The 11050-nt window shown below is 49.8% G+C and overlaps 1 protein-coding gene across 1 annotated transcript; it reads left to right on the top strand.

Moving 5' to 3' along the window:
* Positions 1–8325: 8325 nt before the first annotated feature.
* On the top strand, positions 8326–10275 carry LRRC3C (leucine rich repeat containing 3C). Its single transcript, XM_047846023.1, has 2 exons — positions 8326–8345; positions 9425–10275. The coding sequence occupies exons 1-2, from the start codon at positions 8326–8328 to the stop codon at positions 10224–10226; spliced, it is 822 nt and encodes a 273-aa protein (XP_047701979.1). The 3' UTR covers positions 10227–10275.
* Positions 10276–11050: the final 775 nt, after the last annotated feature.

The following is an 11050-nucleotide window of genomic DNA, read 5'->3' as shown; positions in this document are numbered from 1 at the left end:
AATAAATAAACGTTAAAAAAATTTTTTTTTAAAAAAAAGAAAAAGAAAAGTCCTCCTAATCTTTTAGAAATATATACTAAAATATAAGTGGATGAAATGATACGCTGATTGGATTTGCTTCAAAATAATCTGGGCTAGGGACTTGGGGGAATAAAAAGAAACAAGATGAGCTATGAAGTGATAATTGTTGAAACTGGGAAATGGGGACATGGGACTCCTTATATTATTTTTTCTACTTTTTTATGTTTGAAATTGTCCATAATAAAAGCTTCTATAAACCTGCATATGCACTAGTGATGATGATAAGAAAAAGTAGAGCAACACCAGTGAGATCCTGGCACCAGAATGCCAAGGTTCAACAACCAGCTCCTGTACTTACCAGCTGTGTGGCCTTGGGCAAGTCACTGAACCTCTCTGTGTTTTAGTTACCTCATTTCTTTTTTCTTTTTAAAAATGTTTAATTATTTTTGAGAGAGGGAGACAGAGTGCAAGTGGGGAAGGGGCAGAGAGAGCGGGAGACACAGAATCTGAAGCAGGCTCCAGGCTCTGAACTGTCAGCACAGAGCCCGACGCGGGGCTCAAACTCATGTACCACGAGATCATGACCTGAGCCGAAGTCGGACGCTCAACCGACTGAGCCATCCAGGTACCCTGTCAGTTACCTTCTTTCTAAACAGAGATGGTGATGATCATGATAATGCCTACCTCATATCGTTGGGAAGAATAAATGGCTCAATAGATGTGTAGCACTTCACAATTGCTGATACATAGTAAGTGCTCTGTATTACTGATGAGGGAGCAAAAGGCAAGCTGAGGGCAAAGCACAGGCTAACACCCAACCCAATCCCCCGGAGGTGGAATATGCATGTGACCTTCCTAAGGCTCTCCTGCTGCCCAAGAACAGAGGAAAGAGAAAAACAAGTGGTTAACCGATAGAAATCACAGTAAGGCAGGACATGAGTCTCCATCAATGTACAACTATCTTAATGATTTACAAGGAAAAAAAGCAATTTTATCAATAGCCAACTTAAGAAACCTATAGATTCAATTTCATGGAACTCTGTCATCACCTTCCCCTCCACAAGATAGAAAATTTTATATAATCAGTCACTCCTCATGCCCCAAGTACAGCTCTCTCTGCCCATGGGTCCTGTCCCGTGCTTTAATAAAAACACCTTTTTACATCGAAGATGTCTCAAGAATTCTTTCTTGGCCATCAGCTCCAAACCCCAACTTTTCTGCATCATTACCTCTTATGAATCCATTGTGCATGTCCATGGAACCTGAACATCTGCTTTCCTAGGCTGTGCAACTTCGACAAAATAAAAACAGATCTTGTGTTAGGATGGAGGGGTTGGGAGTGATCTTTTTCACTCTCCAGTGTCAATCCTTGTGTAATGTGAAATTATTAGTTTTAAATTTTTTATGAAATGTGTTTGTGTTTTTAAAACCCAATGAGTCACTTTCACAGGCTCTCCTGCCCTCTGGGAGCTCCCTAGTCTGCTGAGATAGACACATTCCCCAGCCTTGGTGTTTCCATCTGGCAGGGTGGCGTGGCCTCTGCTTGCCACAGATACAACCATGTGGGCCGAGATAGCAAACGTGGGCGGAGAAATAAACTGGGAGCACATTCCCAAGACGATGAGAAGTGAGGAGGTGGGGCGTCAAGAAACAGAGCCCCTTTCCCTGACCCCTGGGGGGAAATCATGGTACCTCTCCACTCTTAACCACCTCTCACTCCCCTCCAATTCATTCCTTTCCCCCACTGCTCTCCCTACCTCACCTCCCTCCTTCCTGAAGGGGAGGTGTAGAGGTCACACCCAGAGCAAATACAAAGGGGGAAAAAAAAGCTGTTTATTTCATTGGCAGTTGAGTTTGGGTTTCGGTGGGGGGCACCCCAGGCATGGGGTAGCAGAGGTGGAGTGGGGGGCGGTGATGCTAAGCAGACAAAGAAACACTGAGTGACAGCTCTGAGCTGGTGAGAAACAGAAAGCATTGCCAGGCCCTCACTCTCCACCCCTCACCCAGCCCTGTGGTTGGCTATTTGGGGGTGCTGAGGGAGAGGGCCAAGCAGGCCAGGGCCCAGAACCAAGGCCTGGGATCCAGAACCTCTGTCTGGGAACCAAGAGCAGGGCTGTTCTTTAGGCACCCCTCAATCTGCATACTTTGGTATGGACAATTGACATTTTCTCCCCTGGGGGGAAAAAAAAGTAGGCTAGAAAACTGCAAATATTACAGATCAACAGTGACTATAAGAAGTCCCCTAGTGCCCATCCAGAGGGATCAGGCCCCACCTCTCTAGAAATCCACTGTGACAGCTGCCCCAGATCACCTTCCTCCCCTAACGCCCACTCCTCCATCAGTAACAGCTAACGTTATTCAGTGTTGGCTGTGTTCCAGGTATTGGGCAAAGGGCTTCACATCTATAAATACATAAACATATGTGTTAATATATATATTTTTTTAACTTTAAAGAAAAAGAGAAAGAGAGAGTATGAGTGGAGGAGAGGGGCAGAGGGAGAGAGAGAATCTCAAACAGGCCGTTCACTGAGTGCAGAGCCTGATCCCATATCCCCGGGATCACCACCCGAGCCGAAATCAAGACTCAGACGCTTAACCGTCTCTTAATCTTTAAAACGGCCCTGTGAAATAGACATTTTTACTTTCCTCGCTTTACAAATGGGAAAATTGTAGTACAGAGAGTTTAAATATTCCAGGGGCGCCTGGGTGGCTTAGTCGGTTAAGCTGGGCTGACAGCTCAGAGCCTGGAGCCTGCTTCGGATTCTGGGTCTCCCTCTCTCTCTGCCCCTCCCTCACTCGTGTTCTGTCTGGCTCTCTCCCTCAAAAATAAATAAATGTTATAAATAAATAAATAAATAAATAAATAAATAAATAAATAAATAAATATTCTACCAGAGGTCACACAGCTAAGGAAGGGATATTTCTCCCCTAATCCACTCCTGGCCACACCCCCTGTCCAGCATGTCCCTCATGTTCCCATAGGTGCCTTGTAAAGCTTTCTATTGGCACCGAGGGCGCTATATTTAAGTTATCTGCTATACACCCGTTTCCCCTGGTGGACTGCTTGTTCTGTGTTTTACTCATATGCGTTTCCTCCACACAGTGGGTTCTCAGTGAATGTTAGCTGAAGGATATAACGATCCACACATCCCAGATACAGCCACTCTGAGCTCCTGACCATTGTCAGAAATACCTTGCTCTTTCTTGCTCTTATCTCAGTCTATAAAGCTTTTTTCCTCCTATCTTTTTCTATTTGGTAGACTCCTTTCCTCACCTGTCACCTCAAGGCCTCCCTCACCTGTCACCTTCTCTGTGAAGCCTTCCCCAACTATCCAGGCAGAGTATCCTGCTTTGACTTCCAGATGCCTCTGACCTCTGTAAACACCTCAGCTACAGCTCACCCCTAGGCTATCAGGGGGCTGTTTTTGTGCACATGTCTGTCTTCCCCCATTGTCTAGGGGGCATTTCACTTCTCTCTGCATCCCCTGATGACTAAGAGGCCCAGCAGGTGTGCACGGAACAAATGACAGATGGATGGGAGCATAAACTGCACACCCCCCTTTGCCATTTTCCACAAGGCACTTTCCAGCAAAGGAAAGTTTGTTGCCCCTCCTGCCAAACTACCTAGTAAACTGGCATTAGAGGGGTCCCTTGCTGACATGATAGGTAAAGTAGTTATATAGCCCTCCTTTCCTTTCAATTATCTTCCTCTATCCAGGCTGTATGTGGGCACTTCCCATATCAGGGAGACAGGGACCAGGAGGCCTACTTTCTTTCCTCCAAGGTCACATCTTAGGGGAATGGAATTACTGCCCTTGGAAGGAGGAGCCCTGACACAGCCCACCCAAGATGGGGCCCTGGAGGCCTACTCTCCTTGGCCCTGAACTTGGGAGCCAGGCCCTGCCATGCCTCAACCTCTTCCCTGCCCCACCATCATAGATACCCTGAACTTCAGGCTGGAAGAGATCTCAGAGAACATGAGATCCAGAGCACCAAAGGCACAAGGGGATTGGGGAGGGATGCGCCCAATGGAGCAAATGGTCTTGGGCCTGGCCCGAGAGTTTTCCCACACACCCCAGAAGACATGGCAAAGAATGGAACATTCTTTAGTCCTGTGTCATGGCTTCCACTCAGGCCTTTACCATGTCCCACGTGGACTGTCGCAGTAATTAGTCTTTCTTCCACCAATACATCCTCCACACAACCAGAAAGCGATCCAATTATCAAAGTTAATTTTATTTATTTATTTATTCTTAAAGTTTATTTATTTATTTATTTATTTATTTTTAAAGTTTTGATTTCATGACCTGAGTTGAAATCAAGAGTTGGACGCTTAACCAACTGAGCCACCCAGGAGCCCCTCAAAGCTAATTTTAAAACCCGTAATCTACCAGTCACTAAATCAAGTCTCAATTCTTACATGGTATACAAGACGAAAAGGATCTGGTCCCTTTCCACTTTCCACTTTAACCAAGGCCTTTGCTACTCCTCCTCCATTCTATCGTCTAGGAGAAGCCAAAGCTTCTCATGCTCCCTTGCTCTTGTACATACTCCGCTTCTCCACCTGATGAACTCGGCCTTGAAGACCCAGCACAGATGTCACTTCTTGGTAAAGTCTTCCCTGACAGCCTGGAAAAGTTAGTGTATCAGGTAAAAATGCTCCCAGCTGAAAGCACAGAAAACCCAAGCAAAGGAATGAGTCTAACCCTCAGTTGCCAGTAGAGTCATCTAAGGAGCTTTTAAAAGTCCCTGTCCACTGGACACATGCCAGACCAATTAAATCAGAATCTCTGTGGTGGGCACAGGCACCAGTAGGTTTCAAAACCTCCCATAGTCTAATGTGAAGCAAAGTTGAAAAGCAGTGAAGCAGGGGTTTATTTTTCTCACAGAGTGAAAGTAGCTGGCGGTTGCTAGTGTTGGTTGAGTGGCTCGGTGATAATCAGGCCTATTTCTCAGTGATGCTCTTGACCTTTCCTTTCTGCTTTGTTGCCTCAGGGTCACAGGATAGCTGTGGTTGATCCTCCCTGTTCAAAGCAGGGAGAAAACCGCAGGGAGAAAGGGAGGGTTTAGTCCATCCTCTTTTATAAACAAATCAAAGACTGTCCCAGAAACCCCTTCAGCAGACTTCCCCCTAGATGCTATTGATCAAAACTGCACCAGCCCCACCCCTGGCCACAAAGGAGGCTGGGAAAATGGGCAAAGGGATTTCTGATAGACCGAGAGGACCCATCAGGCTCTATCAGGAGGAACTACTCCCAAATCAGCAGGCGTTATCAAGGAAGGAAATAACTCATGGATATTGAAGGGTGGCAGAATGACGCCACCCCCAAATATGCCACTTTGACATTAGGATTATTTTGAGCTCAATTCACATAAAAAAACAACAGATGGCAAGAAGGGCATTCTAGGGGCGCCTGGGTGGCGCAGTCGGTTAAGCGTCCGACTTCAGCCAGGTCACGATCTCGCGGCCCTTGAGTTCGAGCCCCGCGTCGGGCTCTGGGCTGATGGCTCAGAGCCGGGAGCCTGTTTCCGATTCTGTGTCTCCCACTCTCTCTGCCCCTCCCCCGTTCATGCTCTGTCTCTCTCTGTCCCCAAAATAAATAAACGTTGAAAAAAAAATTTTTAAAAAAGAAGGGCATTCTAATCTCCCCCCCTTTTCCCCTGAAAACAGGAGACAAAACTCCCAAGTGAAAGATGCCCTCCTGTATAGGGAGAAAAGGAACATTCAATAGGGAGTCAAAGCTGAGACAATTCTGTACAAACAGAACTTGTTAAAAAAATAATTTTTATCTTTCTCTAGCCTCCCCATATATTTTAGTTACTTTTCCACAATTCCCTCTCTTTATTCAACCTAGTAGAGAAGTATTTGCAATTTGCCACCTCTTTGGGTCTTCATTTCCTGTCAAGGGCTCCTGTGTCTCATAATGCTTACATAAATGTGTGTTTTTCTCCTCTTGATCTGGGTTAGAGTTCAACTCTCAGGCCCAGCTGAAAAGCTCTAAGAGGGAAGAGGGGAAATGTCACCTCCCCTACAATACCGAGTTGACAGACAGCAGATCCTTTCAGTGTTATTTATTCTCTCTCTGGGCTTTAAAGCTCCTCGTACACACGTCAGTTATGACACACATCACATTAATACATTTGGAGGCATGTATCAACAAGCCCATGTTTACTTCCAGACTGGCAGTTCTCAGCTCAGGCTGCACATTAGAAATGCCTGGGGAGCTTTTTTCTTTTTTTTTTTTTTTTTAAGTTTATTTATTTGTTTCGAGAGGGGGATAGGGGCAGAGAGAGAGAGAGAGAGAGAGTGAGAATCCCAAGCAGGCTCTGTGCTGTCAGCGCAGTGCCCAGCATGGGGCTTGATCCCAGGAACGGTGAGATCATGACCTGAGCTGAAATCAAGAGTGAGACGCTTTGGGGCACGTGGGTGGCTCAGTCGGTTAAACGTCTGACTTCAGCTCAGGTCATGATCTCCTGGTCTGTCAGTTCGAGGCCTGCGTCAGGCCCTGTGCTGACAGCTCAAAGCCTGGAGCCTGCTTCAGATTCTATGTCTCCCTCTCTCTCTACCTCTCTCTCTCTCTCTCTCTTTCAAAAATAAATAAACATTAAAAAATTTTTAAAAAGAGTTAGATGCTTAACCATCGGAACCACCTAGGCACCCCAGAAATGCCTCAGGAGTTTTTGAGTGCCTAGACCCTAGCCACAGAAATGTGAATTTAATTGGTCCTGGCGAAGCCCAAGCACAACTAATTTCTAAGAGACCTCCAAGTGGTTCTGATGTGCAGGCTGGGTTAACCACTGCTGAAGTCCCAGCACCTTAAGAGCAGGGTCTGCGTCCCCTTCCATGAGCACAGTTCTTGGAACATGAGGCACACAGGAAATCCTCACTGAACGGATGAATGAGTGGCAGAGAAGAATTTCTGCCCCAACTTTGTCAACCCCCGGCCTGCAATGTGCACCGTCTTGTGTGCTTCCCCCTCCCTCTCAGTTCCTTCTCCGCTGAGCACTGCGCTTAGCCACCCTCGACTAACCACATGAATGCTCCAGTTGGACTCTCCTATCTACACACACTGCCTGCTTCTCCCGCAGCTGCTGTGCTGGGCACGCCAGGCCTGCTCTTCCTTGGAAGCTTCCCTAGTCTGAGAAGATCGCTCTATCAACAGCCATGCTCAACTCTTGTGCCTTATTTAGCTAAACTCCTGGCCAGTGTGAGAGAACAAGAGTGTGAGGTAGGATTCCAAATGTCTGCTGTTCCACATTCAGCCACAATCCCAAAACGGACACCCAAGCATTCAGTGGCAGAGTGCCTAACAAGCAACTAACAAGCAATCCACAGACAAAATTCTTGCTTCTCCTGCCCAAGTGTAGAAAATGTGTCTTATCTGATTTCTTGGACAAGTGTGAGTCTGAGAAATGCCCCTGTTGACGTCACAAGAATGAGTCAGTGGTGAATTATCTCCAGAGATGATATCATCCAATATCGGATTCTGGCCCCCATCACGCTTCTGAAACTGCTTCTTCAAAGGTCACCTCCAGGGCCAGCTTCACGGACATGTGGCCTGTACAGTCCCACGGGGCCCCATGCCCCACACTCAGAAGGGCCCTGCACTTGGTTTTACAATCTGCTGTTGCCATCTTGAAGTTCTCAGTTTTTGAACAAGGGGCCCTATGTTTTCATTTTGCACTGGGCCCTGAAATTGTGTGTCCAGCTCTGGTCATTCATATAGTCTCTTACAAAATCCAGCGAGGTTTTCCTTTTCAGAAGGGTCTCCAAAGCATATGACCTTAGTCTCCTTTGTGCAAGTCTCTGTGACACGCTGCTCTCCTGTCCTCTTTTACTGCATTGCGAGAAGGTGCTGTAATGGGATGGCATGGGCTGCAAATGGTGGTTAGGATCAAGAGACCCTGGGGAATGAGCCCTCCCAGACGTGAGGGAGACTTAACAGGACCAACTTGGGGGCCCAGGGCTCTAGCAAACAGAGGCAACTGGAGTCAGCTCCAACCCAACACAGAAAATCATCAGGAAAGCTTCTAGTGACCATATGACTTCAGATGCCTTGAAGAACCCCTTCTAACTCTAGAGGGGCCATCTACCGACCGTGCAGAGAACAAACTAAAACAGGGAGGCCTGCCAATCAGGCAAGAGCATTGGACACTCTGAGAGGAGCCCGGAGATGAGGTCCTCTGGAGACAGACAAGATTTCCAAGGAAAAGACTGAGGGAAGTTTGCTCACTGTGGAAGAAGGTGGCATAGGACACAGTAAGACAGAAAAGGAGAGTGAGGGAGGGACCAAATTGGGGGAGATGGCTGCTGGAGGCAATGGGTGTGAGATGAGGCCCACCCCAATTCTGCCCCCCAGGCCTGCCAAGCAGGGATCCTTCTGCTGGGCCAGGCTGTGGGCAAGCAGCAAAGGTTGTGAGAGGCGGAGTCTCAGCCTGGAGGAAGTCTCAGCTGGGAGAAGAGGGACAGAAGACGACAATGTCAAGGCCTTGGGAGGGGAGCCTGAAGCAGAGAAAGGAATTGGGGCCTGGTCTCCCCATGACAGAGTTCATCAGGGTCCAGGATCTGCCCTGTCTTGGCATCGCCTGGCCAGGCCATGGCTCAGGTATCTGACACCTGGGGCCCGGAGTCACATGCCAGGAAACTCAACACTCTTGGGGCCCAGCCCCCAACTTCCAGCAGCTACGAGCAAACAGGGCTTCTAGAGAAGGAAGCGGTTCTCTAGAGCCGGGCAGCAGGGAGACTACTTCCGGGGAGAGGGAACACAGGAGAAGACTCTCCCACCAACAGGGGTGAGAGGTTGAGAGGAGGAGGGTGGGGGGGGGAGGAAGAGTAGAGTGGAGAGGACAAAGCTGGGGCAGGCCGGGGGCAGGTGCTCCAGGAAAAGGGGGAGACGGGCACAGAAAGCAGGCATAGTCACCTAGCCTAGCTGAATGCCCTGACATCCGCTCGCTGATCTGTCTTCCTTGTCTCCTTCACCCTAGTGCCAATCTGGCCCTCAGCTGCCTACGGAGCCCACCTGGCAGCCACCCAGGTAGGTTGGTAGAAAAAGACTTTATTCCAATAAGGGAGATCAGTACATGGGCAGAAGCAAAGCCTTAGGAGCTCCCAGACCCAGAGTGACCAACAGGGCCTTGGACCATGGAACTTCATAGATTAGCCCTCCAGAATCAAAGAGACGCTAGAAAAATCTCAGGCCCAGGGGAATCTTTTACCCAAAGGGCCTGAAAAAGGAACCCTAAACCCCAAAGAAGAAGCTAAAGTCACCCAGGCCTGACAGAACCCCCAAAGGAAGGCCCCCGCCCACAGAGACCCCACAGGGGACCTCCAGAAGAGAGAGCTGGCAGTGGGGAATGGAATTCTTTTGACTCATTCTTCCTTTATGGGGCTTTTCTTCCCCAGATCCTACTGCACTCCAGGACTATGCCAATATTTGGCCATGCTCCCACCAGCCAGTCACCTCCTCTCTCTCCTGCTGGTGCTAGGCACAGGTGGCACGGTGCCCAGCCCCTGGGTGCCTCCTCAGGGCTGCTACGTGGCAGAAGAAGCTGGTGAGAGGACATTCCGCTGCAGCCAGGCAGGCCTGAGTGCTGTGCCCACCGGCATCCCCAACGACACCCGCAAGCTCTACCTGGATGCCAACCGGCTGGCATCAGTGCCAGCTGGAGCCTTCCAGCACCTGCCTGTCCTGGAGGAGCTGGATCTGTCCCATAATGCCCTTGTCCACCTCTCAGGGGCTGCTTTCCAGGGCCTGGCAGGCAGTCTGCGCCACCTTGACCTCTCTGCCAACCAGCTGGCCTCGGTGCCTGTGGAGGCCTTCGTGGGCCTAAAGATCCAAGTGAATCTATCCTCCAACCCGTGGCGCTGTGACTGTGCCCTCCAGGAGGTGCTCAGGCAGGTGAGGCTGGCACCGGACACTGGAACAGGCATCGTGTGTGGCCCCGGAGCCCGACCAGACCTCGTGGGGCAAGAGTTCCTGCCGCTGGCAGGGGAGGAAGAGCTGTGTGGGACGGGGCGGGGTGGGGCCCAGCGGAGCACTGATGTAGCCCTGCTGGTCACCATGGGGGGCTGGCTGGTGCTCGTGGTGGCTTATCTGACGCACTACGTGTGGCAGAACCGGGATGAGACTCGACGTCCCCTCAAGCCGGCCCCCGTGCTGCCCGTGCGCTCTGAGGACTCCTCTACCCTCAGCACAGTGGTCTGAGGACCAGGGCCACTCCTCCAGCCCCATGCCCCACACTTCTACCGCCGTGCCCTCTCTTTTCCTCTAACCCTCTGCCTCCTCTACAGCCCCCCATCCCCCAAATTCCTCCCCACTTCCTCCTCTGTCTCCCCTAAACACCTGATCTCTCTCTCTCTCAACCAACACCATCTTTGGTGACTACTGTGCCTGGTTGTGCTAGACTCAGAGACCCAAAGCTCCCGAGTCCACAGTGGGGGGGGGGGGGGTAACAGAACAGAGGTGGGTGCGGGCAGAACATGGAGGAGGAAGCCTCTGCCTGGCTGTGTGGATGTCTGAACTGACATTTCAAGAATGAAAAGGGCTTTGGGCAGAAGAGGGAGGACCCTAGCGAAAAAGCAGTAAACAAAGTCAAAGAAGATGCAAACAACTTAGAAGGTATGGGCACCAAAAAGACCTACCTGGCGGCTGGACTAGAAGATGCAAAGAGGGGCAAGGGGATGGTGGGCCAAGCTGGAGGGGAAGTCAGAAACTGGGGTGCAGACAGATTGAGAAGGACTGTGTGGGCTCCTGCTCTCTTCTCTCCATCTACGGAGAAGCTCCCCCTTACTTCCTGCCTCTCTCTTGACCCCAGGCTCCTCTCCCTGTGTCTTCTCTTCGGGGCCTCCTGGCTTAGAGTCCTCTGCTTCCTTTTCCAGAGACTCTCCATCTCTCTTCTCTCTCTTTTATACACTGATGGACTTTCTGAACCCTTTCCCTTGGGGGAAGAGTGGTCTCCTCTATGTCTGAGCTGAAGATGGGTCACCGGGAGTCGGAGGGGGATAGGGACGAGGAGGTCTCCCACCCCC

This window comes from Prionailurus viverrinus, unplaced genomic scaffold (assembly GCF_022837055.1).
Source record: "Prionailurus viverrinus isolate Anna unplaced genomic scaffold, UM_Priviv_1.0 scaffold_35, whole genome shotgun sequence".
Classification (NCBI taxonomy): domain Eukaryota; kingdom Metazoa; phylum Chordata; class Mammalia; order Carnivora; family Felidae; genus Prionailurus; species Prionailurus viverrinus.
The sequence above is the reverse complement of the archived record's forward strand: the minus strand, read 5'-3'. Positions and strand labels throughout refer to the sequence as shown.

What these genes read in the sequence shown, in the direction of transcription:
- LRRC3C (XM_047846023.1), top strand. Translation starts at nt 8,326, where the DNA reads ATGGCTGCTGGAGGCAATGG. An exon ending in ATGGCTGCTGGAGGCAATGG is followed by an intron (nt 8,346 to 9,424) that starts GTGTGAGATGAG and finishes TTTCTTCCCCAG; the next exon opens with ATCCTACTGCACTCCAGGAC.